Source organism: Gekko japonicus, unplaced genomic scaffold, assembly GCF_001447785.1.
Source record: "Gekko japonicus isolate JY-2015 unplaced genomic scaffold, Gekko_japonicus_V1.1 scaffold660, whole genome shotgun sequence".
NCBI classification, from domain to species: Eukaryota; Metazoa; Chordata; class Lepidosauria; order Squamata; family Gekkonidae; genus Gekko; species Gekko japonicus.
This window is the reverse complement of record NW_015159728.1, coordinates 854677-880918: the sequence shown is the minus strand read 5'-3', so window position 1 is coordinate 880918 and position 26242 is coordinate 854677. Positions and strand designations below refer to the sequence as shown.

Here is a 26242-nt window from a genome sequence, read left to right as displayed (position 1 = left end):
ATTGCTGTAAAAAAATTAAAAGTGTGAAATTAAATACATATAATAAAACGAATACATAAATAATACCTACATTCTACTAAAAAATATATTGACTTACTTCCAAAGTGAAACCACTAGGCACAGAATAAAAGTATAAATGAGGCCTCCAAAGATGCAATCACATGCCAAATGATATTTCACTGATGATAATCTAGAAACGAAAAAATGTATAAAGCAATGCAATCTACAATATTGAAACTTAATTCAAAAAGTAATTAATAAATAAAATTATTTTGTTACTTCTGGTCCAGAAAATGCCTTCCATTGATTGTTTAGCCAAAGCATCCTCAGTGAAATTGTCCCTTTAGCAAAGAGCAGTGCTGATAGACTAAAGTGCTGGAGCTTTATACCAGGTGAAAGATGATGCAATCCTTGTGGAATGCCTTGAAATAGTCACGTGATTGCACATCCCACATACAGCATAACATTTGAAACTACAAAACATTTAAAACTACAAAACAATACAAATTCCAGATTAGATGTTAAACTGTCAAAAATCATACCACACACCAATGCACCTGTTCATTTAGATAGCTAAGCTGAAAAAGTATTGTATTAGATCATTTTTTAACTGTAACTCAAAGGGTCTTATCTATGACATCATCTGTAAATGTGAAAAAATGTACATAAGTTGCACTTCAAGGCCCATAAAGATTAGGATCACAGAACACAGAAGTTGCATCAGATGAAGAAGAAATAACGCTCCCCTCACCAATCACTTTTTTACAGCTGGACGCAGTGATAGAGACTTCTCTTTCTTCACTCTGGAGTATGTTTGACCTTGCAACAATCTGCAGATGACTCAGCACTTGAAAACCAGAGAATTGTTTTGGATCCATGCCCTTAAAACTTTAACCCCAGATGGTCTAAATGTCCATGTGATAGGGATCAGTTCACCCAGAGAAAATGGCAGCTTTGGAAGATGGGCTCTATGGCATTATACCCCAAGTCCCTCCCCTACCCAAGTCCCACCCCATTCAGGCTCCACCCCAACATCCCTGGGTATTTCCTAACCTGGAGCTGGCAACCCTATCTACCAGTGAGCCCCAGCCCCTTTGATTCACACTGGAAAGAAATTACTCTGGGTGAGGAGATTGTCTTAACTTGATGAAAAAGGTATCTCAGTTGAACCTTCAACTTTCCTGGTTATTTTCCTCTCTAGGGAGACTTTGCTGCCGCTGCGTCCAATTTGCAGATATGCCTGTCAGCCCTGGGCCGAGCACTACCTGCCTCTCGTTTGGATTTGGCCTGTGGCCTGTCCTGGAACGTGATCCGATACAGTCTCCAAAAGCTGGGATTGGTGCGGTGGTTGCTGAAAAGAACATCACGGCAGAGGCGAACAACAGAGGCTCCTGTGGGTTTTGAGGATGAAGCCAAGACAAGTGCACGTGATGCGGCTCTAGCGTATCATAAGCTCCATCAGCTCCATATAACCGGTAAGGGAGGATGGTGGGGGCTTCTGGTATTGTCACCTTAGATGGCCTATTTACTTTCTGTTCCGCTGATATCTTAAAGTCCTGAAACCTGCAGGATGCTCTTCTGTCTAGTTTGATGATACATTTGGTGAAATGGGGCTTAATTTCCCACCAGGTCTGGATGAGAGTGCCTGGTATACAGCTCTTGGAGACCTCTTGGCATAATAAGTTCAAAAACTGGTTTGTGGTTCTAAATGCAGGTTCTACATAGGAAGGCATTGTGATGCCTTCCTCTGCATGAATTGCACAGCAAGAGCCAGGGCATGATACAAGGAGGTGATAAAGCCTGATAAAGGAGATGACTCATTTTCCCCCCTTCCTTGTTCTTCTGATACAGGTAAGCTTCCATGCAGCTCAGCCTACTCAGGATTGCACATGGCACTATGTGCTGTTAATCTGGCGGAATGTGCTGAGGAGAAGATTCCACCAAGCACATTGGCAGAGATTCACCTGACTGCTGCAGTTGGCCTGAAGACCCGCTGTGGCGGCAAGCTGGGCTTTTTGGCGGTGAGTTAATTTCCTAGCGCATCCTAGCAGAATTGGAATAGAAGAAATGTTGTTCAGTCACACTGTCGAGTCCGACTCTTCGCGACCCCATGGACCACATCACACCAGGCCCTCCTGTCCTCCGCCATCCCCCAGAGTGTGCTCAACTTCATGTTCGTTGCATCAATAACTCTGTCTAACCATCTCATCCTTTGCTGTCCCCTTCTTCTTTTACCTTCAATCTTTCCCAGCATCAGGGTCTTTTCCAATGAGTGTATTTCTCCAAAGGAAGAAATACTGTGATGTATTTAAACTGAGTTTTTGGTACTGCATGTAAATAGAAGTGCCTCTTGACATGGTGATTAGTTTTATCTGTGATTACAGTTGCTTCTGAATTACCCACTTAAATGACTTTCCACAGCAGCATTCTTATCATGGCTGTTGCTTTCTTCCCAGAGTTATTTCCTAAGTCAGGCTCAGAGCTTGTGCAGTTCCGAGCGCAGTGCCATCCCTGACTCCCTGCGCTGGCTGTGTCATCCATTAGGACAAAAGTTTTTTGTAGAGCGGAGCTGGACAGTGAAAGCTGCTGCCAAGGAGAGCCTGTACTGTGCACAGAGGAATTCAGGTGAGATCCAGAGTGGGATCAATCATGATCAATCAGTCTTTATTAAAACGGTCGTAGACCAGCACAAGTTACAGTTTGCATAGATCACAATAAAGTATAGGTATGATACAGTGGGTAAACAGTAATTAAAATAAGCTAATGAGTACAGTTACTATTAAAATTCTTCAATATGCAGAGTGGGTTTGTGAATGCATCATCCTTGATCTTCTCTGTAAAGATCTTTCATATTTATTATGCAGCCCTGCTGCCTGGGTGCACATTCTCTGCTGTCAACTTTATATACATTCTTGCTTGAAAACTGTTGAAACTAAGAACTAGTGTAGTGTTGTACCAATAAGCTTTGATGGCATTGCAAAGGGCCATTTGCCTTATGATTTACATCCTTTGAGAAGAAAGAGAACTATCTTGAAAGAATACAACATTTGAAACTACCTGATGGGAGTTTCTCTCAGGCATGTGGTTTTATCTTTAGGTCTGCTTCCTTCTGCTGTTCTCTCTATTGTGGGGGATTGTGGGGAAAAAGCACGCTGATTGTTCTGTCATCTGCAGCTGATCCCATTGCACAGGTGCACCAAGCATTTTGTGAGAACCTGCTGGAGAGAGCTGTTGAATCCCTTGTGAAACCGCCTGTCCCCAGAGGGATTACAGGGCCAGATGATGAAGAGCCCTGGTAAGCCACTTTCTTATCTTACTGGCACTTTTCTCAGGAATTAGCTGTAGATTCTGGATAATAATTTTTGTCTACTCTGCTGGTTTCTGTGCACCCAGCATTGAAGGAAAGATTGTAGTTAGGGATGGGCACAAATGGGAAAATGCAGTTTGGTTCATGTTGTGCCCAGGTCACGAACCAAGAACTGTCACAAACTTGTAGGGGCTAAACGAATCAGTTCATGACTCAGTAGCCCCCTAGTGTGCTAGACACACCAAACTTTCAGGGGATCACTGGCTGACCCTCCTCTACCTGCCCTCCAGGTTTAGTGACAATTGGATCTGTGGGGTGTGAACTATGTCTCCCCCCCCAATAAGGTGCCCTCATTTCTGGGGAAATGGCAGGCTGTCATTTTGACAGGCACAGATTCAGGAGGGCATAGAATGGATCCTGTGCAAACTAGAGACATCAAAGACACAGGTGATCTCCCCTGGATGCTCCTCTACATGTCCCCCAAGTTCCACCCCCCTGTTGTGTTGAAGCTTGGTAAACATTTAGATCGAGCAGAGGCAGTCTCTCTGGAAATTGTTCATGAACTGTGATGAACAGCTTGAAAGTCTGTGGAAAATTCATGCTGGTTTACCTGCCATGAACTTCACTTTGTGAACCATGAACCGGCCAAAGTTCATCACGGAATTTTAGTTTGTGAGCCAGTTCGTGCCCATCCCTAATTATAGTATAGATTCCACTTTTTCAGGGAGGAGCAGCATGTTGTGGAAAACCCTGCATTTGATGCCATTTGTGGCATGACAGAGGCACTGTGGTTAAACCAGTCTGCAGTATTGCTGGGATGTGTGCCAGAGCAGCTTCCCTATGCAATCTATAATTGACTTGCAGATAATGTTCTAAGCAGGTACTACCTGAAGTATTATGGGCTTGTATCCATTACCAGGATCTTTGTGAGCAGCAAGGTCCATTGGTTAATTATTTCTTTGTTTGAGGAAAGGGGAGATAGAGAAGTATTAGTGTGATGCCGGAACTTTAATGTGACAGTCATGACTGTTTTAAAAGGTCTGAAAGCAAAGAGGGCTTGCTGCAAACTGGTATGCCCTGGCCAATGAAATCTTTAGATACGTTACCTGTATTAAACTGTTATATAATGTAGAGTGTGTGGCACTGGATTTACTAGCAAATGTATGTCCTCTGCTTGTGTTTGCAGTGAATTTGCTAATGCTTTGGAATATCTGAAGTTACTTGGCTCCTTCATGGACTCTTTGGGAAGCGGTACACCGCCTTTCACAGGAAATTCTGTATTGAAGTCTGCCCCAGGTAAATGTCTTGTGACCTGTGTCTTGAATCAGCCTTGCCCTTGTGTCTTGGATCAGTCAGTGCTCAATATTTATAAAACAAAAAAAATTCCCCATGATCTTGCTTCTCAGGTTTACAATATGGCACATATTAATATTTCGGCAGGAATTTAAGGTGTGAGGAATGCGTTGTGGTGCCTGCTTGTTTATATATTGCTGTACTACTTGCTAGGTGCTATCAAATCATAGCTGTTCTTGCCTGAAAGAGCTCCCAGGTAATGCTCTTTATGAGTTCTCACGGCAGTTCAGAAATGGAATGAGCAGCTATGATATCCAGTGAGAAGCCTCTTGGGTGTACTGCAGAGGGTCAGTTTTTGTCTTTCGGGTGTCTTGTCATATTCCAGTGTGTGACATTATATTAGTTGTACTTCCTGCATAGTTAGATCTGAGAAACAGTTAGGTGGGGACCTTTAGGGGGGAATATTTAGACCCTTTGGCTAATGGTAGTTCAGTAGGTTTTAATTTCTCCATGGAGACAGGGTGTTCGTCCAAAAAGACTGTCTTTCTGGATAAAATCTTAGAGAATGCTCTAACCATGTTCCACCTAAAGGGGCTTTTCCACATGTTATTTCCTTGCTTGGTTGCCTGCATTGCATGGTTTTTTCTCTCTTTTCTGCATGTGTTTTGCTTCCTCTAGTGGTTGCTTCAGTATCACTGGTTTATTCCCAAGCACTTTGAAAGGGCATGGAAATAAGCAAGAGATACAGCAATGAAATATCAAAGCAACCACCAGAGAGAGCAAAACATGAGTGGAAAAGGAGGGGGGGAAACCCACCACACTACGGGCACACAAGTGATAAAAGAAAGAAAAGCCATGCTGTGGGAGGTGGTAATTGAACTGAGAATTTGATGTGTCTTGTAAATTCTGATTAGGAACTCTGTTCACAAAAATGATGTCTGTCCCTTCTCCACTACTGAAGCAGGATAGAAGAGAGCTGCTTGGCCATGACTCTTCTTCTCACCTTTTTCATCAGCCAGCCAGCCAGCCTGCGCTTCAATAGATGCCTTCCTTTGTTGTTCTGCTCTAGAGGATGATAATTTTCTGATGTGCTCCAAGATAACCTCATAAAAAGGGGTTGTCAGAGTGGCCTCCAGCCCAGCACACCCTGCCATCTTACGTGCAGGCTCTGAGCAGTTTATTGGTTCCCTTCCTCTGCACAATTGCTTTTTCATCCTGTTGACCAGATCCCACACCTCTTCCTTATTGCAATTTGGGGGTCTGAGAGATGAGCAACACCCAGCGGTATTATTATATGGTTGCCTTAGTTAGCTAACCCTCCCGCCTTTGTCTGGTCTTCCAAATCAATCTCTTGACCTTCCAAAGACTCAAGTCTGAGCAGGGATAGATGTCCAGTGGCCAGATCCTGTCGTGCACATCACTGTGCTTTTTATAAGGGTGTTTGTGTCAGTAAACTTTCTTGTCCTTCCTACTTCTGGAAACTGCTGAATATAGCCAAACAGTTGAAAAAGGCTGCATTTAAGCATGTACATCATCATTGCTCCTTAGATTTTGGCTTAGCTTAGCACAGGGGTGGCTAAACTTGCTTAATGGAAGAGCCACACAGATTAAACATCACGTGTTTGAGAGCCACAAGACATGAACAGATATTACAGACACGTTTTTTATTGGGAAATATGCAAATTTGTCTTTTCTTAACATTAAACGAGACTGCCAAAAATAAAAAAAACCCCGCCCTGAGCCTGTTTACGGGGAGGGCAGTATACAAATCAAATAAATAAAAACAAAAGGGGTAAAACCAGATATTGATAATGATATTTATTTGTTTGCTAATGTTATTTATTTGTCTACGAGAGAGAAAAACAAAGAAAGCAAATAGATGAGGGAGGGGGAAGGAAGGGAGAGAGAGAGAAAGGAAGGAAGGGAGAAAGCGAGAAAAGAGAAAGAAAGGTGGAAAGAAAGCAACTTTAACTTTACATGCATCCTCAGCCCCCCCCCCCCCGCCCCAAAGCCAGCTGGCTTGGCTTGGAGAAGGGATTTAAAGAGGCAAATGCCTTCTCCAAGCTGGCTGGCAGGGTGGGGCTTTGAGAACGCATTTAAATTTAAAGTTGCTTCCTTTCTGTGCTTCTCCCCCACCTCAAGCCTACCCAGGGAGGGGAACACTGCCTGGGGAAGGGAAGACTGATTGGGAAGGCATGCCTCCCCTTCGCTTCCCCAGCCATCCTGCCAGGAGCCACACAATATGTGTGGAAGAGCCGTATGTGACTCCCGAGCCACAGTTTGGCCACCCCTGGCTTAGCATATTGTCTGTGTCTGATGGGCTAACTGCACTTTACAGCAAGTGTGCGTAACTCAGCCCCAATGCTGCTTGCTTCAGTTTTCATTTTTTAAGACAAGTTTTTGGAGGGGGGAAGAATAGTGTTTATCGAAGCCTTTCCCCCTTCATCATTTCCAAACACCCATCTCTTGGGGTATCAGATCCATGTGGCATTTTACAAGGGGGTGCATGGGTTTCTGAGTGGGGCAGTTTGGGGGAGGGGGAATCAATCACTTCCTTTCATGCCTACTTCCTCCCCTGATGCTCCTTTCATTTAAAATGAAGGATATTGGGACTTGTTTACCTGAAACAAATTAGCTGGTCCCTAAGATTGCCTTGCTTTTGTTTTTGTGTTCCTAGGGCCTGATGTGGTCTGCAGGTGGTGGTCATCAGCCATCACTATGATAATCAGCTGGCTCAGGGGTGATGATGCTTCTGTGAGATCACAGTTCACCAATGTGGAGCGCATTCCTAAATGTCTGGAGATGACTGAGTGTGTGGACTTCTTTCTTTGTATTTACTGTTTCGCCTTCCTGGATATGAATGGCAAGACACACAAAAACAGAGTTCCTTGAGCCAAGCACTTATTTGTAACAGGCCATAAAGATGTGGTATAGCTTCATTTGATGCCACTTCCTTCCGTTGGCTCTAAATGCAGTCCTGTCACATGTTTGCAAACTAAGCTGGAATTTTTTCAGTTTTGTATGACCTTAAAGCATCTGGGAACACTCCTTGGAGTGATGGATGCAGAGGTCCTTGTGCTGATTACAGGCTTGCTGATCCATGTTATGAGATCTTGAGAGATGGTTGCCCTTATCTCTGTCATTTTGCACTGAAGTACATTGGTGATTTATGACAGTGCTAAAAACAGCAGAACTTTCTCTTGCCATCCTTTAGTTTATATCATATAGATGCCTTACCCCAGGTTTAGGTGGCATTATGAAGTTTTTGGAGAGAAGGCTGGAGATGATTACTGATGTGGGCTCTTTCAGGGTATTTTCAAGTCTTTGTAGGTGAGAATCCTGATATAATAAAGTAGCGGGAGGTACTGTGTCTTCTTAAAAGCACTGTTGTTCACAGCCAGCGCTTAAAGGTGCTAATCTTTTTCCTGGTTATGCTTCTTCCCTCCTTTCCTCCTAGGAGTGCCCTTGTGAAAGCTGTCTTTCATGTGTGCAAAGCCATGAATGTTTCCTTGTCAAGTAAGGCAGACGGGCAGCAGAGCTCCTTTCATCACAGTGAAAGAGCCAGCACTCATCTTTGGAACAGCCTTAACATGAGCAGTGGAGTCTCAAGCACAGGCCTAAACAATGTAAGAGCCATTTGCTGTCTGGGCTTTATATCTTTGTTCTTACTTTATCCAACATTAGTAGGGAGATGTTTAGTCACCCTGCTGAGTGGGCACAAGGCTCAGGTTTCCTTTGGGAATGCAGCAGCAGCAGCAGCAGCTACCCTTATTTTCCAAAACTGACAGTTGGAGAAGGACAAGATTTCTTCTCTTGCTCCCCTTGCAGGTGGCTGAAATTGTGTTCCCTTTCCTAAAGCAGTGCTTGAGAAGTGCATCCATTTCTGTTGTACTGGCTTTGCTCATCCTTCTTATTCTCACTCTTCAGTTCTGTGTTATCTTGACAATGCCTCCCAAGTGAGTTGTTCCAACACAAGATGCCTTGTCTAGTCTACTGTGAGTGAGAACAATCTCTGCATGTTTACCCTTCATGCCTTAGCATCATAAAATAATGTGAAGCATGGGCTTTCCATGGTCTCTCAGTACGAGATATGAAGTTCACGTCTCTCCTTCATCGTTGCTGGGTGGTAGCTGTAGTGCATTGTAGTTGCATTGCATGTTCTGGAAGTACTCGTGCAATGTTTCCGCAGTGCAATACAGAGGCTCACCTCACTTCTGCAGCACAGATAGGATCTCCTGGAAATGCCTATGTTTAAATGATACAGACTGGAATGTAACAAAGTGATGTACTAGTAAGAACCATTAATTAAAGTTAAAATAGGAAGGAATCAGAAGGCCAATTGTCTTCCAAAGGCCAGGATTTCTTTATCCACCAGCTCATCATGGATTAATTTACAAAATCCAGAGAGCCTTGTGTTGCAGGCAGAGGACGAATAGTTTGTGATCACTCATAGAAGTAAGGCAAAACTGTGTACAGCAGGAGAAAAGCAAAGAAGTCCACTATGGCATCTAACCAGTTTGCTTATTACTTGAAATGAGCCAAGTAAGTTGAGTAAATTTCTTTCTGTGGTTTGACATATATACTTACTTTTATGCCACCAGAGGGCACATGAAGTTCATATTTTGTGGCTGTTAATCTATTATGATGTCTTTTTGTTCTGAGAATGCATTCTCATGATCACAGTTATGTATTCTCTGGCAATCCACCCCTGCTAATGTTTTGCTTTAAAATGCATTTTTGAAGTCACTTGAACATATTAAACTGCTGCTGTTTTGTACTCTGTCAAGGGGACTAAACAGTATTAAAAACAAAGTGGAAATGTATCTCCCACCTTCTCTATTTAATGGGGTTTGTTGATGTTCTCTCATCATTCTTCAATTTCAAATTGATATCAAGTCTCAGAATTATTTCATTTGAGTGAAATGTTCATATGTTCTTAAAGGATAAGTCTAAATTCACAGTTAAGTCACCTGGTAATTAGTTTTTGGCTGGAAAGTTATGCAGTGTTTAATTTATTAGGTAATCTTATTGTATGATAGGTATTCTGGAATTAATTTCAGGGATGAATGGGAAATAAGCTTCAAAGTTACAATCTCTGACTCACTTTGGAAGTTTATTCTTAAGAGAGGATCTGCTTTATCTTATTGTATGAATATTAAATAAAATCACCAAGATGTTTTTTTGGAAGTTTTATACAATTTTATCCACTCATTATTGAGCATCATCTGAATCACTAGTAGAGCTGATTGGTTATCTTAAAGAACATGTTAATAATGACCATTATGAATTTGTTTGGAGTATGCTTACCGCCAGTTAAATTTTTATAGTTAACTAAATGGTGCCTATAAAAAGGTACCATAACTTAAATTATGTCTTATTAATGTATGGGATGTGGCAGATATGACAAAACTTATATTCAGCTAAGAAATGATGGAAAAATCAACACAGACTTCTTTTAGTATTCTTGGAAAACTAGGGTGGGGATCTCATTCTGATGTTCTCCCCTGGAAAGCTGTTGAATCTGTAAGATTTCCTGGTGCATCTTTAGGTTTCCCAGTTTACGGCTGGTGCCCCTGTCACAGGAGTACTTTCCTTGTATATACAAACTGAGCTGTTTGAACAGAAGAGGGAGTATCCTGATCCATATGCTCTTGGTTAATAACAATCCATCGTCTCCTTTGAGAATTCTCTCTTGATTTTGCCACCTAATTGCCATATTTAGACAAATACCTAAGTGTTCTGTTTAGGTCAAGTCACTGCCTTCTGAGAGAGAAGTACATTTGGTCACAAAACTTTCAACCTGCTAATTTTCAGCAGTCCTGTCCTTAAAATACTTTATAAAAAGTGAATATTTAACTTGTGGGTGACTCAGAGAACTGCATGCTGCTGTTCCCTGCCATTGTGGCAATGGAATATTTCAATACCCGTGTCAGTGAATGGGGTTGTCTCCTTGCAGATGATTCAGCTGCTGTCCTGTGACCTGCTGCTGTCTCTCCGCACCACTCTGTGGCAGAAACAGATGAACACGAGCCAGGCCGTGGGAGAGACCTACCATGCTTCTGCTTCTGAGCTTACTGGGTTCCAGCGTGATCTTGGCAGCCTGCGAAAACTGGCCCATAGTTTTAGGCCTGCTTATCGAAAGGTAAGGCCCATGTCTCTTGTACCGAGTGCGCCTGAGGAAGGAGATAGTGGCTGCAGTTTCTCATGGAAGTAGAAGCTGTAGCTGCCCCTTGAGTTCTGACATTCCATTTTAGGCCGAAGGAACAAATGTCCTAAAGATTGTTTTGCATAGAATCTTTAGCAGTGTGTTTGTAATAGATGTAGAAAAGAGCAAGAGTCCAGTAGCACCTTAAAGACTAACAACATTTGCGGTAGGGTATGAGCTTTTGTGAGTCACTGCTCACTTCTTCAGCTACAGCTAGGATGGTAGTCCATCTGTCCTATATATTGGAAACAGGAGTGATTTTAGATGCTGTCATGACCCCAGAGGGGTCTTTGGGTTCCGCCGCCACCACCCTGGATTTATGGTCCCTTGGGAGGCCCAGGGTACCTTCCCAAGCCCCTTTTCAGCCGAGAACACACAGGCGTGATTGACCCAGGCAGAGAAAATAATTACACAAAAAGGGTTTATTAAAACAACAGTGGGGCAGGGAAAAACAAGACACGGCAAGGTGCTTAAAAAGGGTATAACAGTGTGAAAGGAAAAATAAACATAACCTAACGCAGCTGTCTATTACTCCTAACTGTTTTACTTCCAGGCCACAGCCTGCCTAACACTCACGCTGAGGGATCCTTTCCTCGCAGACCAACCTGTCTTCTCACTGAGATCAGGTTGCAGAGAGACGAAGGACGGAGGGATCTTCCTCTTCCCAGCCCAGCCTATCTTCTCACTAAGATCAGGCCGCAGAGAGAGACGAAAGACACCCTTTTCCCTCAGCGAACAGCTCAGATTCCTTCTCCCACCAGACTATCACAGTCTCCTCTCAGACTGTCTTCCCAACCGACTCCAATGGTCTCTTTAGAATCTTCTCTCTGACTCTCCCAATGCCTTCTGGGAGTTGTAGGCCTAGCCGCCTCCCACTGCCACCCAGGCCGGCTAGGCCGTACTGGCACAGGCCAGATCATGACAGATGCCTAATAGCAATGACAGGTGAATGACAATAGCAGGCGTGATCGGATTAGGTGTGATATGCAGAGGGGTAGTAGGCTGTAATAGTTGTTTACTGTTGATTTATTGCATGGTATGTCCTCATTCAAAAGTGGAATAAAAACTCAGGTAGAAGGTAAGCCTTTCTCAGATTATATGAGTCCAGTTATTAATCTACCATAATCCAGACTAATAAAATGTGCCACAAGTTAAAACACCACCAGACTAGAAATTCATGTAGAGCCATTAACTTTGCAGTGTATTTAATTTTGTGTGTATGTACAAACTTTGGATTAAAGCAACAAGAATTTTAAACATTTATGTTGTTTTCAGTTAACATAACACAAGTAAAAACTTAAAGGAGACCCTAAGATAGTAACTAGATAGGCCTGGCCCATCTTTTATACATTAACTGTTTAGACTGGATCTGCCCTAAAATTCCACCCCTAACTGTTGTAAGCTTTGTCTTTATAACATAAGAAACATAAGCACAGCCTGCTGGAGCACACCAGTGGTCCATCTAGTCAAGCATACGTTTTCACACAGTGGCCAAACTTGGAGGTACCTTGGAGGGCCAAACAAACCTGCTATAGAGGCCAAGCTCCTTTCCTGATGTTGCCTCTCAGTGCTGATGGTATCCAGAGGTCTGCTGCTTCTGTAGAGGGAAGCTCCTTCAGTCACCATGTGTCAAACATTGCTCTGCTCAGTTTGCTATGGATGCTGGGGGGAAGGGAATTCCTTAGGTGGTAGTGAGTGAGTATGGAGTGTGTGACTGTGCTATCTTAGAGGCCGTAACTCTTCCGAAGAAGCCTTCCTCTCCCAGAGGAACGTCCTTGAAACTTTTGGTGCCAGCTTGCGTCTGTAGACAATGGGATCGTATATTTCCCAGGTGAAAGCGGTTAGAGATACTGTGGCTAGGCGGAGTGGATGTGACATATGTGTGGGCATTAGGAGGGATCACTTTTTATCTATGACTGCACCTGCCAAAATCTTCAGATCTGACACAGTACTGTTACAACCTGGATCTTGCTTATAACTCAATAAATGTATCACTGCCAAGGAGAGTGTTGTTGAGAGTAACTTGACCAGGAGTCTGACACCGTGGCTAGTAGCCACTGGTTGACCATTTCTCCATGAATCCGTCTCACCCCTTTTAAAGGTATCTATGCTCATGGCCATCACTACCTCCAATGGCAGTGAATTCCACAGTTTAATCACTTGCTGAGTAAACTATTTACTTTTGTCTGTCTGGCGCCTATTTCTGTACAACTTCATTTGGTGCCCCTGAGTTCTAGTATTATGGAAGAGGGAGAAGACTCTTTGGATCTGGAAGTAGTAATGATTAGCATCTATAGTGCTGCTTGATTTTCAGTATGTATATATATTATCTCTCAAGTCTTAAAACAACCCTGTAACGTATGACAGTTGTATTAACCCACACATTGCAGGCAGAAGGTGGGGCTAAGACTGAGAGAACTTGCCCGATTCCATGTGGCACATTAGTGGGAGAGGAGAGATTTGAACTGGAAACTTTCTGATCCCAATCCTTAACAATGCTACCATTGTTGACTCTAACTAGCCCTTCCTGGCAACTAACCCCCCACCCTCTCTCTACCTATATGTAATGGTTGAGGAAATTCTGTTTCACTGTACCTGAAGAAGTGTGCTTGCACGCAAAAGCTTATACCTTGAATAAAACTTTGTTGGTCTTAAAGGTGCCACTGGACTCAAACTTTATTCTGCTGCAACCCACCTGAATGCTACCACGAGTTCATGAAAAAGACAATACAAAAGATGGTTCTGGGGTGGAGTGTAACTGTTTTCTCTCTTGGCCAGAAATAGTTGTGTAGCATGTCTAAAGGGCACAACCTCCATACTCCCTTGCTCTATGGGATTATCAATAGGGAGAGACAACTGCTAAATGAAATGGAACAGCAGTACGAAGTTGGACTGAAAGATTGTTGAAACGTTGAGGCTCTGAGTTGCCTGATGCGCTCCCCTTCCTTTCAGGTGTTCCTGCATGAAGCTACTGTGCGCTTGATGGCGGGGGCCAGCCCCACACGCACTCATCAGCTGCTGGAGCATAGCCTCAGGCGCCGAACCCCCCAGAGCAGCAAGCAAGGTCAGTGAGCTCTTTTCCTTCTTGCCCAGCCATGGAAACTGTGTTTTAAAAGCCAGGACCAGTAGCATTGCTTTGTGCATGCAGCAGTCATAGAGAGCTGGCCTTCTAAACCACATGGCCGGGGGGGGGGGGGGGGGGGCGCTTGTTACAGCGGCGGCGGGGGGGGGGGGGGGGGGGGAGAGGCCTTGTTAAGTAAGCATTTCTAGAGAGAGATGTGATCTGAAGCATAGCAGAAATTCTTATGCTGTACAATAGTTGTTAGTTTCTTGATTTACCTTGGCCAGAGCTGCTGTGATCTTGAGAATTTCAGTTTTGCAATAAAAATTTTGCTGAGTTTTGTGAACCTTGTGTGGTAAAATTTAAGTGACACGGTTCATTTGCAAATGGTAATGTATCAAGTAAATGAGAAGAGTTCTCTCTCACAGACTGAGAATTAAAAATATGCAACTGTCCAAACTTAAAGCTTGTTTTAAATTATCAAGTACTTCAAAAGGTAACCCCTCCCGGAAGTCTTTCATTCTTGGTTTTGATTTGTTGATTCAGGGACAGATATAAATGAAATGAGGGGAAAGTGAGAAAGGGCCCTCTGAATAACTGGGTGGTCACTAGGCTGTGTAAACAGTGGTCAGTACCTTGGCTGGGTACTAGATACTCCCTCTCTGTGTACCCTCCCGTGATTCGGTGTGATTGGCTGGTGCTCTAACACAGGTCTCTTTTCATTTGCTACTGCCTCTACTCTGGAAGAGCCTGGTGGGACAGATGATGCCTTTCTGGCCTTCTGGAGAGCTTGCACAATGGACATATTCAGGAGGGCATTTGGACCTGGTTGAATTAGTAGTCTTGGGCCCAAGGCATGCAGACTGATGTGCTAAATTGTGGCCAGGGGTATTGATTTGCTGGCTCTACTTGTTTGGTTTCTGTGAGAGTTTTAGTTGTTACAATGTTTATTTTTTAAATATTGTTAGTCACCTTGGGTCCCAGCTGTATTGGGGGAAAGCTGGGCTTAAAAATACTTAAAATATATAGGTGCAGTCAGGGCTGCAAAAATAAGAGCTAACAAACGAACGAAGAAATTAATGTGCTAAAAGTAATAAGTAGTCATGGCGTAAAGATAGTCACTGCCTGATACTTGAGATTGCTAATTTTACAGGAAAGGAGGCTTAGAATGGGGAGGGTTGGCCTCGCCCACCTGTGGGGGCGTCCTGACTGTTTATCAGGACAAGGCTGCTGAGTCTGGGATGCTGGCCAGGTCTCAGCTTGGGGCATCCCATCCTGCAGAATAAATGATCGTCTAGAGCTTCAGTGGGTGTGTTGGTTGTGTTTCTGGCACTCTGCTGCATTGCATTGCATTGCACTGCACAGCCGTTTGCAGAGTCTGCATTTCATTTAACTCCCGTGAGACACCATTGACCTGGGATATCATCAGCGTTGGGCCTTTATTGTAACATCTCTTCTTTTCATACCTAGGTGAACTGGATGCTCTTCCCGGTCAGAGAGAGCGAGCGACAGCAATCCTCTTGGCCTGCCGCCACCTGCCCCTCTCCTTTCTGTCATCCCCAGGCCAGCGAGCTATTCTGCTGGCGGAAGCAGCCCGTACTCTGGAGAAGGTTGGGGACAAGCGTTCCTGCAATGACTGTCAGCAGATGATTGTGAAGCTGAGTGGGGGGACAGCCATCGCCGCCTCTTAACCCCGGCAGAAAGAGGGGCATACTGCAGCTTCCCATGGGACTAGATTCCTGCCCCTTTATACACCCTCCTTCCCTCTTGAACACTGTTCTAGGTTACGACCGTGGACATTTCCTTATGCTAGACACAGTTGGGTCTTGGAGTAAACTTACCTTTTTTATGGCTAGTAGTGAAGTCCTCCAAGCACAATAGGATGCCTACATTGGAGAGTGGTTTTTGTCACTGGCAGAGAGAACCTACAGAGCCTTAGAGTAGAGAAGCACCCCTTTCCCATTTGTAGAGGGGCTGGGTCCAGGAAGCTTGCTCTTCTACCTTTTCACGTAACAATTTATGACCAGAACCTATTTGGGGACCATGTGCTGTGGAGGCTGCAAAGAGGTTTCCGGACCCCTTTTCCAGCATCTGGGATGGCTCTTGATCCACTGTGGGTCAAATCTTATGTGCTGAGGCAGACCCAGAGAGGATCTAGCTATGGTAACTTTTACTGGTCCTCCCTGGTGTTATTTTTTTAAAATCAAAGCCTTTCTATAGATTCTACGTTTCTTGGAGGGCTTTGGGCGGTAATGCCGGCTCTCCTGGAGAAGTGTATCACTGTTTTTATGCAATTTGGGGGTTTTATAGCAATGTTTTGTGGCTTTACAAACTGTAGGGATAACAGTGAGGGTGTTTTTAATCTCTTCTGTCTCCTGCCTCTTACCCTTCCCTTTGTGTGTCTCTCTGTCTCCTGTCGGTCTGCAGCACTGTCGCTAGCCTCGGGATTGAGCCTTCTTTCTGTGTGCTGCCTCATGGATAACGGAAAGGAGAAGGCGCAAAATATAGTTTAAGTTAAAAAAAATATACTGGGAATCTCTTTCTTACATATTAATTTCAATGGCACTTTCTTCCATGTAAGTGTGTTTAGGACACAGCCATCAAAGACAGATTCGGAGCGCGCCTTGCATTACTACCCTAAGTGAACATAGCTCTGTTCTGCCATTTCTCTGGATGTTTTGGGGGAAGCCATGACAGTGAAGCAGCTCTAAAGATGGTTTTATACGTGTAGGGTGCGTGGGGGACTTGAGAGAATATAGAATGGCTGCAGCTGTGCCCCTTGTTGAGAGAACGGTTTGTAAGGAAATGGGTTCTGCCTTTTGCATGGAGTCTGAATCCCACAAACCCTGTTTGTCTGCCTCGGCCATTATGCTTTCTGTATCCTTGCTGTGTGTCTTGTTTTTTTCTTTCAAAATCAATGGTGATTCCTCTGTTTTTGAGAACAAAAGTACCTGAAGTCTAAACTTGGGGACCCCCCCTCCCCCTGGGCCCATGGATCTGTATATTGCATTGGACCTTGGTTTTCTTCTGCTTGTTGCTGCCCGCCCCTTGTGTATACAGCTGGGACACTGCTGTGGAAATAGGACTCTCAATTAAATTTTTCCCTGCAAGCCTCCAGCAAATAACTTTCAGTTCAAGTAAATGCCTTGCATCCTAAAATGCATTATCATAGGATGTCAAATTTTAAAATTCCACTCATAGAGTGACCCTGGATCTAATACCGTAATAAAATGTTAATTTCCACTGTATTGTGAAGGCTGTGACAAATTGCCTTTTCTCAATAGTCCTGAATATTTTTGAACAAAGAAGATGTGTATTTTCTTGAATGAAAGTTCTTTTTATCAGTGTGTGGGTGTATGTAGAACGTTCCATTTATATCTTCTGCCTTGTTCTGTCCTCAGAAACTCGCAGTGAAAGTTCCATTGGCTAATTGGATGCTACGTTGTTAGCACTGGTTGACAGGTGGGCTTGTCCCCTTGATTTCATTACATTATGATACAGAAAATCTTGTATGCTTTGCCTGTAAGCTCTGTATCTGCCATAGCAAGAGCTGTGCCTTGGTAAATGCAAAGGCAGTTCAGTGCAGCACACACTTGCTAAGCTGAAACCCTGTCATCGTCTATAGTAGATCAGAGTACCATCTGGTTATCTAAGGGCACTTTCCCATAGCAGCTCTGCCCAGTAATAGTTGCCCGAAATGAGAAGGGTAACAGAAACTACCTCAATGTAAAGGGTACCTCCTAGCACAGGAAGATTTGGCTGGCTCCGTGCCCCCAGTGCAGAACCTTCTGGTCTGTTTACAGTAGCAGCCCTCGGGGGTTGGCAAAGACCTTGCGATCTCTGGCAGCTGAAAACGTCTCCATCTTGAAGGTCTTAAAAGCAAGCAATTAACCTGCATTGCTAACTTTCTAAATTTCCAGATAGGGTAATGCGTCTCCGAACACATATCCCAATGATCTTGTGGAATACTATGGTCATCTCACAGTTCCATAGATTAAAAGCCGTGAGCCATTCATACTCACAAATAGGAGCCAGGGCTCCATCCAAGGTTGGGCATTGCAATCAAGGGCACAAACACGAGAAGAGGTCTCTGAGGGCAGGACTGAACTTGTGGAATGACACAAGACAGCCTTTGTGTAGACGGGACTTCCACAGAGTAACTACGCCAGGACTGACTGTCCACCTATTTTTGGTATTTCTCTCTTTTCTCCCCCTGCCCCTGGCTATGTAAGTTGCATCCCTCACATTCCTTTTTATACACCTTGTTTATTTATGGGTCTCTTGTCTCTCAATCTATCCCTATATTGTTTTTATGTATATAGTGTAATTTTTTATATATATATATGATGTGAAAAGTGTCTATTTATCCCAATAAAATTAGGCATATGGTTACTGTGTTGTGAGATGATGTCACTGGTGACGGTGTATGTTCCAGTTGTGCATCCTGTCCTGGGGATGATTGTGTGACTGCTAGCTAATAAAGACAAATAGTACGCGAGGTCTCTGATAGTCTCATTGATGAAGCTTCCTTCTAATTTGTGTTTTGGCTGAAGTGATGACTATCTAAAACTCAACCTATACATGTACAATATGTGCTTTCTAGATGTTATGGTGTTAAAGCAAAATGAGAGTTCCATGGCATTCTGATACCACAATCAGCAGTTTGGGTTTTATCCTGGGATCATCATTGGTGTTTATTTGGGCGCACACAGGATGCCTGCTGCAATCAGACTGAAGGTATCCCTCGTGCCCCAGTGGCTAACCAGATGGCTCTTAGATGCCCACAAGAAGAACACACTTAAAGCCTTCGCCTGTCGTCCTGCAGCAGCTCTTGTTCAGAGAGATGCTGACCCTGAACATGGGTTCCATTTAATCATCACGGCTAATAGCATCAGTGGACCCTATATCCATGAATGTAATCCCCTTTCAAAGCCATCCAACTTTGTGGCAAACATCTCATCTTGAAGCAGAGAATTTCTCAAGATAACTGTGTTGTATGAAGAAGTACTGATTTTATCTGTCCTGGATCCTCTTAGTAGTCGTGTCTTCTAAATTAAGAAGCGCTAGCCTCTTTAGCTTTGTAGGGAAGCACTTTCTCCTTTGAATGCCTCCTCCGTTTCTTTTATCTAAAGATCTGAATGTTGGTTGTGTTGGTGATAGTATATTCCAAATATTGTTATTTTTAAAATCTAGTGTTTTCCCATGGCCATGGGCTTTGTGCCTGTGCAGAGCTAGGATTCAGAAGCTTCTAGAAGTTCGAAGATCTCTGCCCCCTGCAGGGTTGCAGCTCTTAGACTGAGCATGCGCAGTGAGGAAGTGCTGTGCTTTCCTGCTCAGTTCTTTCATCCACTGTAGCATCAATTTGGGAACCTTCTCCATGAGATCTTCTTTCTCACAGCTAGTTGTTTTCCATTCTTAGTGAGTTTTCAGTGCTGATACTGAGGGGGAGAAATAACGAGGAGGGTTTTTTAGATTTCCTTATACAGGTTTTTCCTTCAGTGGTGCTGCTGAGGCATCTGTGGCTCAGAAATCTGTCCTCATGCGCTATCCACCAAGGGGCGAGGGCTTCTCTCACTGTAGTTCAGTTATATATATATCTGTATATACTCCTAGTGATGGCATCAAACACTGTTTCAAGTGCTGTCAGTAGTAGGCAGGCATAAAATCCTCGCTGTAGTTAGGTTATTTTTTTTAAATGGCCCCCCCCCCCCCCGATGATGTTTAGGCACCATGGTTATCTCTGATTGCTGCTGGCAAAAAGAAAAGCCTGTCATGAGGAAACAACATGCATTAGACTCCTGGACCATCTGCCTCAAAGTTCACTAAGGAGGTGCGCTGGCATCTTTGTAGGCTTTTCTCTAGAATGAGCCCTTATTGCCTTGGAAGGCATGGTGGGCCCCGCTGCATCTGTGCCGCCTGCTCCTGCTCCCTCAGCCTCTGGACAGTCTGACATTCGAGACTCAGCTTGGCGAACAGCCCTTGAGGAATTCGCCTCTTTTGGGGGCCTAAGAGGAAGGTTCACTTCAGGTGTACCATCAGTGAAAAGAGACCCAGACACCATCCATAAGAACATAAGAAACATAAGGGATGCCAATGTTGGATCAGGCCAAAGGCCCATCCAGTCCAACACTGTGTCACACAGTGGCCAGAAATACCAGGTGCCATCAGGAGGTCCACCAGTGGGGCCAGGACATTAGAAGCCCTCCCACTGCTGACCCCCCCAAGCACCAAGAAGTCAGAGCATTACTTGCCCCAGAGCCCCTATCTATACCTTGTGGCTAATAGCCACTGATGGACCCCTGCTCCATATGCTTATCTAATTCCCTTTTGAAGCCGTTAATCACTCTTTGGGTGAAGAGTGCTCTGGGTCCATTCATGCTCTGGCAGCTGGCACCTTTTGTAACAACAGTACAGGTTTCCATATCCAAGCTTTTGGGCTTTGGTGCCTCCACAGACCTCTGGTTTCTGGATTCTCTCAGAAATCTGTCTGCTTCCTCATTGCAGCACCGAGGGTTGTCTAGATCACTTTAGACTGCTTCTAGTATCAGTCCCGTTGGTCATGGACTAGACATGCAAACTCCTATTGTTTTTCTTGTGTTCATTCCCAAACTCACCACTCTCACTTTCTGCCTTGGTCTTGAGATTGTTGAACCTGATCTTGTAGTAGCTGCTACCCTTTCTGTAGCTGTAAAAGCTGCTACCCTTTCTACCAGTCTCTCCAGATGTCCTGGAGGAGTATTGGAGGGATGGCTCCATACAGTTAGTGGATTTTGACATGGCCAGTGGTATCCGGAGCCTTTCTCTGGTACTGAGCATGGTCTGCAAACTGTCCCCTTGGTCTAAGAACGTGCTGTATGGACCCTGCCTGCTGATCAAGCAGAGGTATCAGCCAGGACTGCCTCTGCTCCAGCATTGCTGAGGACAAGAAATCACAGGTAAGTCCAAGTTTTATTATTTCCCCCATGCACAGATAACCAAGTACTGTCACTATTTCATTCTTGTGTTTCTTCTTTCCCAGATTGCTGAGGCTCCAAGCAGAGTATGGTGAAACCAGAAGGAGCATTATTAAGGGGAATAGTTTGCACACTAAAACATTTAGGCTAGCCTTAGGCATACAGCAGTAGAATGGTGGTGGTAGGAAGCCCGTTTTGAGAGGCGAAGAGCAGGGCCTTCCGTGGGTGCCGCCCTTCTAATGGGGAAGATCAACAACTGCCCCCTCTGCCTGCGCATTCTGTGTTTCGGCCTCTGCCTTGCGGAAGGGCCTGCCTGAGATGATCAGGAAAGGCTCTCATGCTTCTGTCTTTCTGCAAAGTGTGTAAAGCAGAATCGTTCTGATCTGAAGGGCATTTGTATGAAGCGTAGTAAGGCTCTAATATGACAAGGGCACTTTAATAAGGGAAGGCAGGGCTGTGAATGATACCACTCGTTATATGCTTATTGCTTTATGTATTATCCTACTTTCACTGCTTTGTCCTCATACTTCTGTAATACCATTTTCTGCAGTCCCATTTTATGCATTAGTTTAATACTTTATGCCTTGTTCTGGATTGCAATAATCCTGTACTGATTGCATCGGTTTACACGGCCATCTGCATTGAGGCTTGCTAAGGTGGACTATAAATAAAGTAAGTAAATAAAAACCAATATACAGGCTGTTTGCATTTTATTTTCCTAGTGGCCAGCAGAGGGTGGCAGCAGCCGAGCAAAGTTTTAACACCAACACCCCCCCTCCTCCTCCAATACTGAAACTGAAGCTCAAATACTTTGGCCACCAAATGAGCAGGGAGCACTCACTGGAGAAGACCCTGATGCTGGGAAAGACTGAAGGTCAAAGAAGACGGGGGACGGCAAAGGATGAGATGGTTAGACAGTGTCATAGATGCAACGAACATGAAATTGAGCAAGCTTCAGAGGATGGCGGAAGATAGGAAGGCCTGGCGGGAGCTGGTCCATGGGGTCGCGAAGAGTTGGACTTGACTGTGTGACTTAACAGTAAAACCCAAACGAGCCCTTTGCCGAGGTTAACTTAGGTTTTCATAGGGCTCAAATTGGAATCATACCCTAAAAACCCTCAAGTAGAGCTTACATGGGAGGTGGGATTCTAAGGCCACATCTCTCTGCCTGTGCTAATAGCCCTGATGCAATACTTCATTTTCAGTGTCCTTTGAATATACACACATAGCATAGAGTATTTGCTCCTAATCAGGCAACCCCCCCCAAAAAAAAACCTCCAAAAGGAATGCCTTAAACACTAATTGAGAGCACACAGCATTCAAAAATGGGCTCCTGTCTTCCCTTCTTTTTTGAAGAAATTATCTCTCCAGGGATTAGCATGTAAGTAGTCGGTAGTTCAGCAGTTTGAGACCCGAGTGCCACATGATGGAGTGAGCGCCCGTCTCTGCTTCCAGCTCCTGCAGTTTGAAAGCAAGAAATTGCAAGTAGATAAACAGGTACCACTTCGGTGGGAAGGTAACAGTATTCTGTGCGCCTCAGTGTCTAGTCATGCCGGCCACATGACCACGGAAACATCTTCAGACAGCACTGGCTCTTCGGCTTTGAAACGGGGATGAGCACGGCAACCCTAGAGTCGGATTCGACCAGCTTTCAAGCAAGGGAAACCTATATGAATATGCTGGGCTGTGGTGGCTCAGAGGTTAAGATGCTGAGCTGCAGACTGGAAGGTCTGTAGCTCAGCAGTTCAAGACCCTAGTGCTGCAGGACGGAATGAGCCTCCGTCTCTGGCCCCAGCTCCGGCCAACCTAGCAGTTCAAAAGCAAGAAATTGCAAGTAGATAAATAGGTACTGCTTTGGTGGGAAGGTAACAATGTTCTGTGCTCCTCGGCGTTTAGTCGTGCCAGCCACATGACCATGGAAACGTCTTCGGACAGCACTGGCTCTTCGGCTTGGAAATGAAGATGAGCACCGCCCCCTAGAGCCGGATTCGACTAGCTTTTGAGCAAGGGAAATCTTTATATGAACGAGACGTAGCACGTTTTAAAACAAGGCCCACAGCAACAACAGTAGAGGAAGCGGGAGAGGCCAGACGGAGCGACAGTCTGGGTGTGTGGAGGTGGGTCAATATAAGACACTAAGAGAAGGTTCAGTGAGGAACTTTTATCTTGAAGAAATCAAGAAAGCATTTGGATTGGTGTTAGGATGTATTTTAGCCTACACTAGCCATTGGTAGGCATATTGCAGGGAAACCCACTGGTGTAGTCCTAGAGGGGTCCCCCCATCTGCCCCAATTGTCACAATACAGTTGGGTTTTAGTCCACTGATTTGAACTCTGATATACGTGGATTGTAACTAAAGGAGGAAAAGGTATTGCTACTCATTTGCATCATGGGCCAGTTCAGTTCAGTGGCCCTAAAGGGCCAATTCATTGAGTAATAAGCAAACTAGAATTACTGCTGCTTAATTCAAGACAGTTCAACCCATCTACAAAATCTCAGAGGAGTTAAAGCTTGGCCCAGTCTGACTTGTATCCTTCTCCCCCCACCGTGGCTGCCTTTCCACAGCAGGGGAAGGAATCTTTTCTCTGTTTCTGGGAGACTGAAATGTCTTGTAAGTTGGCCTGTCGCCCCACCCTTCTCCCCTCTCCTCCCACACAGTCTTTTCTAGAAGCAAAATCAGGTTGGCAGAGAGTTTTTGTTTGGAGGGCCTGTTCCTGTTCTGCTATTAAAGATTAATACTCCTGTGGGATTCTCAGCTTAAGATGCTAGAATGAGGCCAACCTGCTCTGGGCATCTGCACAAGTTCTTTGTTTCTCTTCTGATAGTGGCAGTGTTTTTGTGAAGGCAAAATCCTTCGGCTGCTTCTCAGTTTCGGAAAACAGCAACCGTGGCAGCCGTTCTGACTGATCTGATGGAATTAGGAATTTACATTGCCTTTAAGCCAGCTGTTGTAAGAAAAGTATGAAATACTTGAAGCCTTCTGCTCTTGGAAAGTGCACCTAACAGAGCCCATGTTACAAATGGTTTCTGGTCCACCTAAACCATGGAAGTGTGGAACTGTTTGAAGGAATCTGGGGCCTGAAGTCAAAGCAAAACTTAGGTGCCTCTAGTGGGAGGCAGAGGAACATTACTGGGAGTACAAGATGGGGTACTGTAAAGGTTCCCTTGCTCGAAAGCCAGTCGAGTCCGACTCTAGGGTTGCGGTGCTCATCTCCGTTTCAAAGCCGAAGAGCCAGCGTTGTCCAAAGACGTTTCCGTGGTCATGTGGCCGGCATGAATAAACACCAAGGCGCACGGAACGCTGTTACCTTCCCACCAAAGTGGTACCTATTTATCTACTTGCAATTTCTTGCTTTCGAACTGCTAGGTTGGCAGGAGCTGGAACTAGAGACGGGAGCTCACTCCGTCATGCGGCACACGAGGGTCTCAAACTGCTGAACTACCGACCTTCCACAGCCTGCAGTTCAGCGTCTTAACCACTTGAGCCACCACAGCTCCTTGGGGTACTGTAGTCTGGCATAAAAAAGCAAGATTGTTTCCCTCCATGGACATAAAACAAGGTTCCCCTTTAAGAAGGGTACAAGCAAGACATCTAGGTTGTTCCTTTTTTTTTAGTCCTGACTAAGAGCATCTGACGGGCTGGGCAAGTCATTGTTTTCTCTGTTCCTTCCATCTATGATATGAATTTCTGATTATTTTTATGGTGATTGAAACTTCTAGGCCAAAATGTGAAGAAATAGCAAAATAGGTTTGCCTACCTTGCCCTGCCTAACTAGAATGATAAAAGGGTTGGAACATTTTCCCTATGAAGAAAGGTGAAAATGCTTGGGGCTCTTTAGCTTGGAGAAACGACGGCTGAGGGGTGACATGATTGAGGTTTATAAGATTATGCATGGGAAAGAGCAGGTAGAGAAAGAGGTACTTTTCTCCCTTTCTCACAGTACAAGAACTCGTGGGCACTCCATGAAATTGCTGAGTGATCGGGTTAGAACAGATAAAAGGAAGTACTTCTTCACCCAAAGAATGATTAACACATGGAATTCACTGCCACAGGAGGTGGTGGTGGCTACAAGTACGGACGGCTTCAAGAGGTAATTGGATAAACATAATAGCTATCAGTGGCTATTAGCCACAAGGTATAGATAGGGACTCTGGGGCAAGTGATGCTCTGTATTCTTGGTGCTTGGGGGGGGGTCAATAGTGGGAGGGCTCCTAGTGTCCTGGCCCCACTGCTGGACCTCCTGATGGCACCTGGTATTTTTGGCTACTGTGTGACAGAGTGTTGTTGTGTGACAGAGTGTTGGACTGGATGGGCCATTGGCCTGATCCAACATTGGCTTCTCTTATGTTCTTACGTTCTTAAACATGAACCATTTCTGCTATGGTGAAAGTGAGGGGAGGAGGCCATGTGACCTCAGCACTGTGTTATATTGGGTGGTGGTATGCATTACTTTTATTATTTGACTAAGGACAACAATGTACATACCAAACTTACTCGGGCCTTAGCAAGCCTCAGCACTCAAGTTCTTTGTGAAGGTGATCTCCATGCCCTTTTCCGGTCAGTCCCTTGACCTGTTTCACCTACCTGTAATTCCTCCTCCCAACCCTGTCCGGGCCAATATTCCTCTTCTATGCTACCCAAGAAGAGGCAAGGGACAGACTGCATGTACAGCTATTGTTAAAGGCTGCTCAGTAGTGATTGTGTTATAGCAGAGCTGTGTCTCCCCAGACCTTAACCGTGTCCTCCTTTCTGTGTCAGAGCTTAGACCAAGAATATTGGAATTAACCATATCAGTGCTTAGTTCTTGTGGCCCTTCTCACACGCCCAGGGAAATGCTGATCACCATTTTGGGGCTGGGAAACAATTTTTATCCAGGCCAATTTGGCTGGAGATCCTGGGGATTTTTTTTTTCATCTTCTGGGTGTGGAATAAAGGTCACTGGAGGTGTGAGGGGGTAGGTATTTGTGAATGTCCTGCATTGTGCAGGGGTTGGACTAGATGACCCTGGAGGTCCTTTCCAACTTTATGATTCAATATAAAGCAAGAGCAGCTATGAGTACAGGCAGAGTGATTCATCTTTACCCATACAGGGAAAACTGAATGACAAAAATGACAGTGTAGAAGTGGCCAGAGTGAGTGGTCTCTGCTATCCTTGATAGTCTTTGAAGAGGAAACTGTGGCAAGGAGATAATGTTAGACTGCACAAAGCAGGTGGTGAATCTTATAATTCTACCTTTATGCATCCAGTGTACTTTTTCAGTCAGTGAAAACAAAAAGGAGTCTTAACAGATCCTGACAGACTTTTTGCTTAATTGGTGAACAGTGTTCCTGTGGCTTTTCAACTTTTACAAGACCTTATTTTAATTTGAAAATATCAGATCCCGGAGGGAACAACCCCATGTGTGCCGCTGCGCTCTCAAAT

At 44.5% G+C, this 26242-nt stretch overlaps 1 protein-coding gene across 1 annotated transcript in view; it reads left to right on the top strand.

Moving 5' to 3' along the window:
• The window catches only part of SREBF2 (sterol regulatory element binding transcription factor 2), a 38999-nt gene extending 20641 nt beyond the window's left edge, over positions 1 to 18358 (top strand). Inside the window, exons 9-18 of the mRNA XM_015427162.1 lie at positions 1202 to 1475; positions 1852 to 2021; positions 2457 to 2625; positions 3175 to 3295; positions 4494 to 4603; positions 7278 to 7410; positions 8058 to 8226; positions 10557 to 10742; positions 13758 to 13869; positions 15337 to 18358. Of these exons, the coding sequence (XP_015282648.1) occupies positions 1202 to 1475; positions 1852 to 2021; positions 2457 to 2625; positions 3175 to 3295; positions 4494 to 4603; positions 7278 to 7410; positions 8058 to 8226; positions 10557 to 10742; positions 13758 to 13869; positions 15337 to 15557 (1665 nt within the window). The 3' untranslated portion in view covers positions 15558 to 18358. The remainder of the gene's footprint in view (positions 1 to 1201; positions 1476 to 1851; positions 2022 to 2456; positions 2626 to 3174; positions 3296 to 4493; positions 4604 to 7277; positions 7411 to 8057; positions 8227 to 10556; positions 10743 to 13757; positions 13870 to 15336) is intronic.
• Positions 18359 to 26242: the final 7884 nt, after the last annotated feature.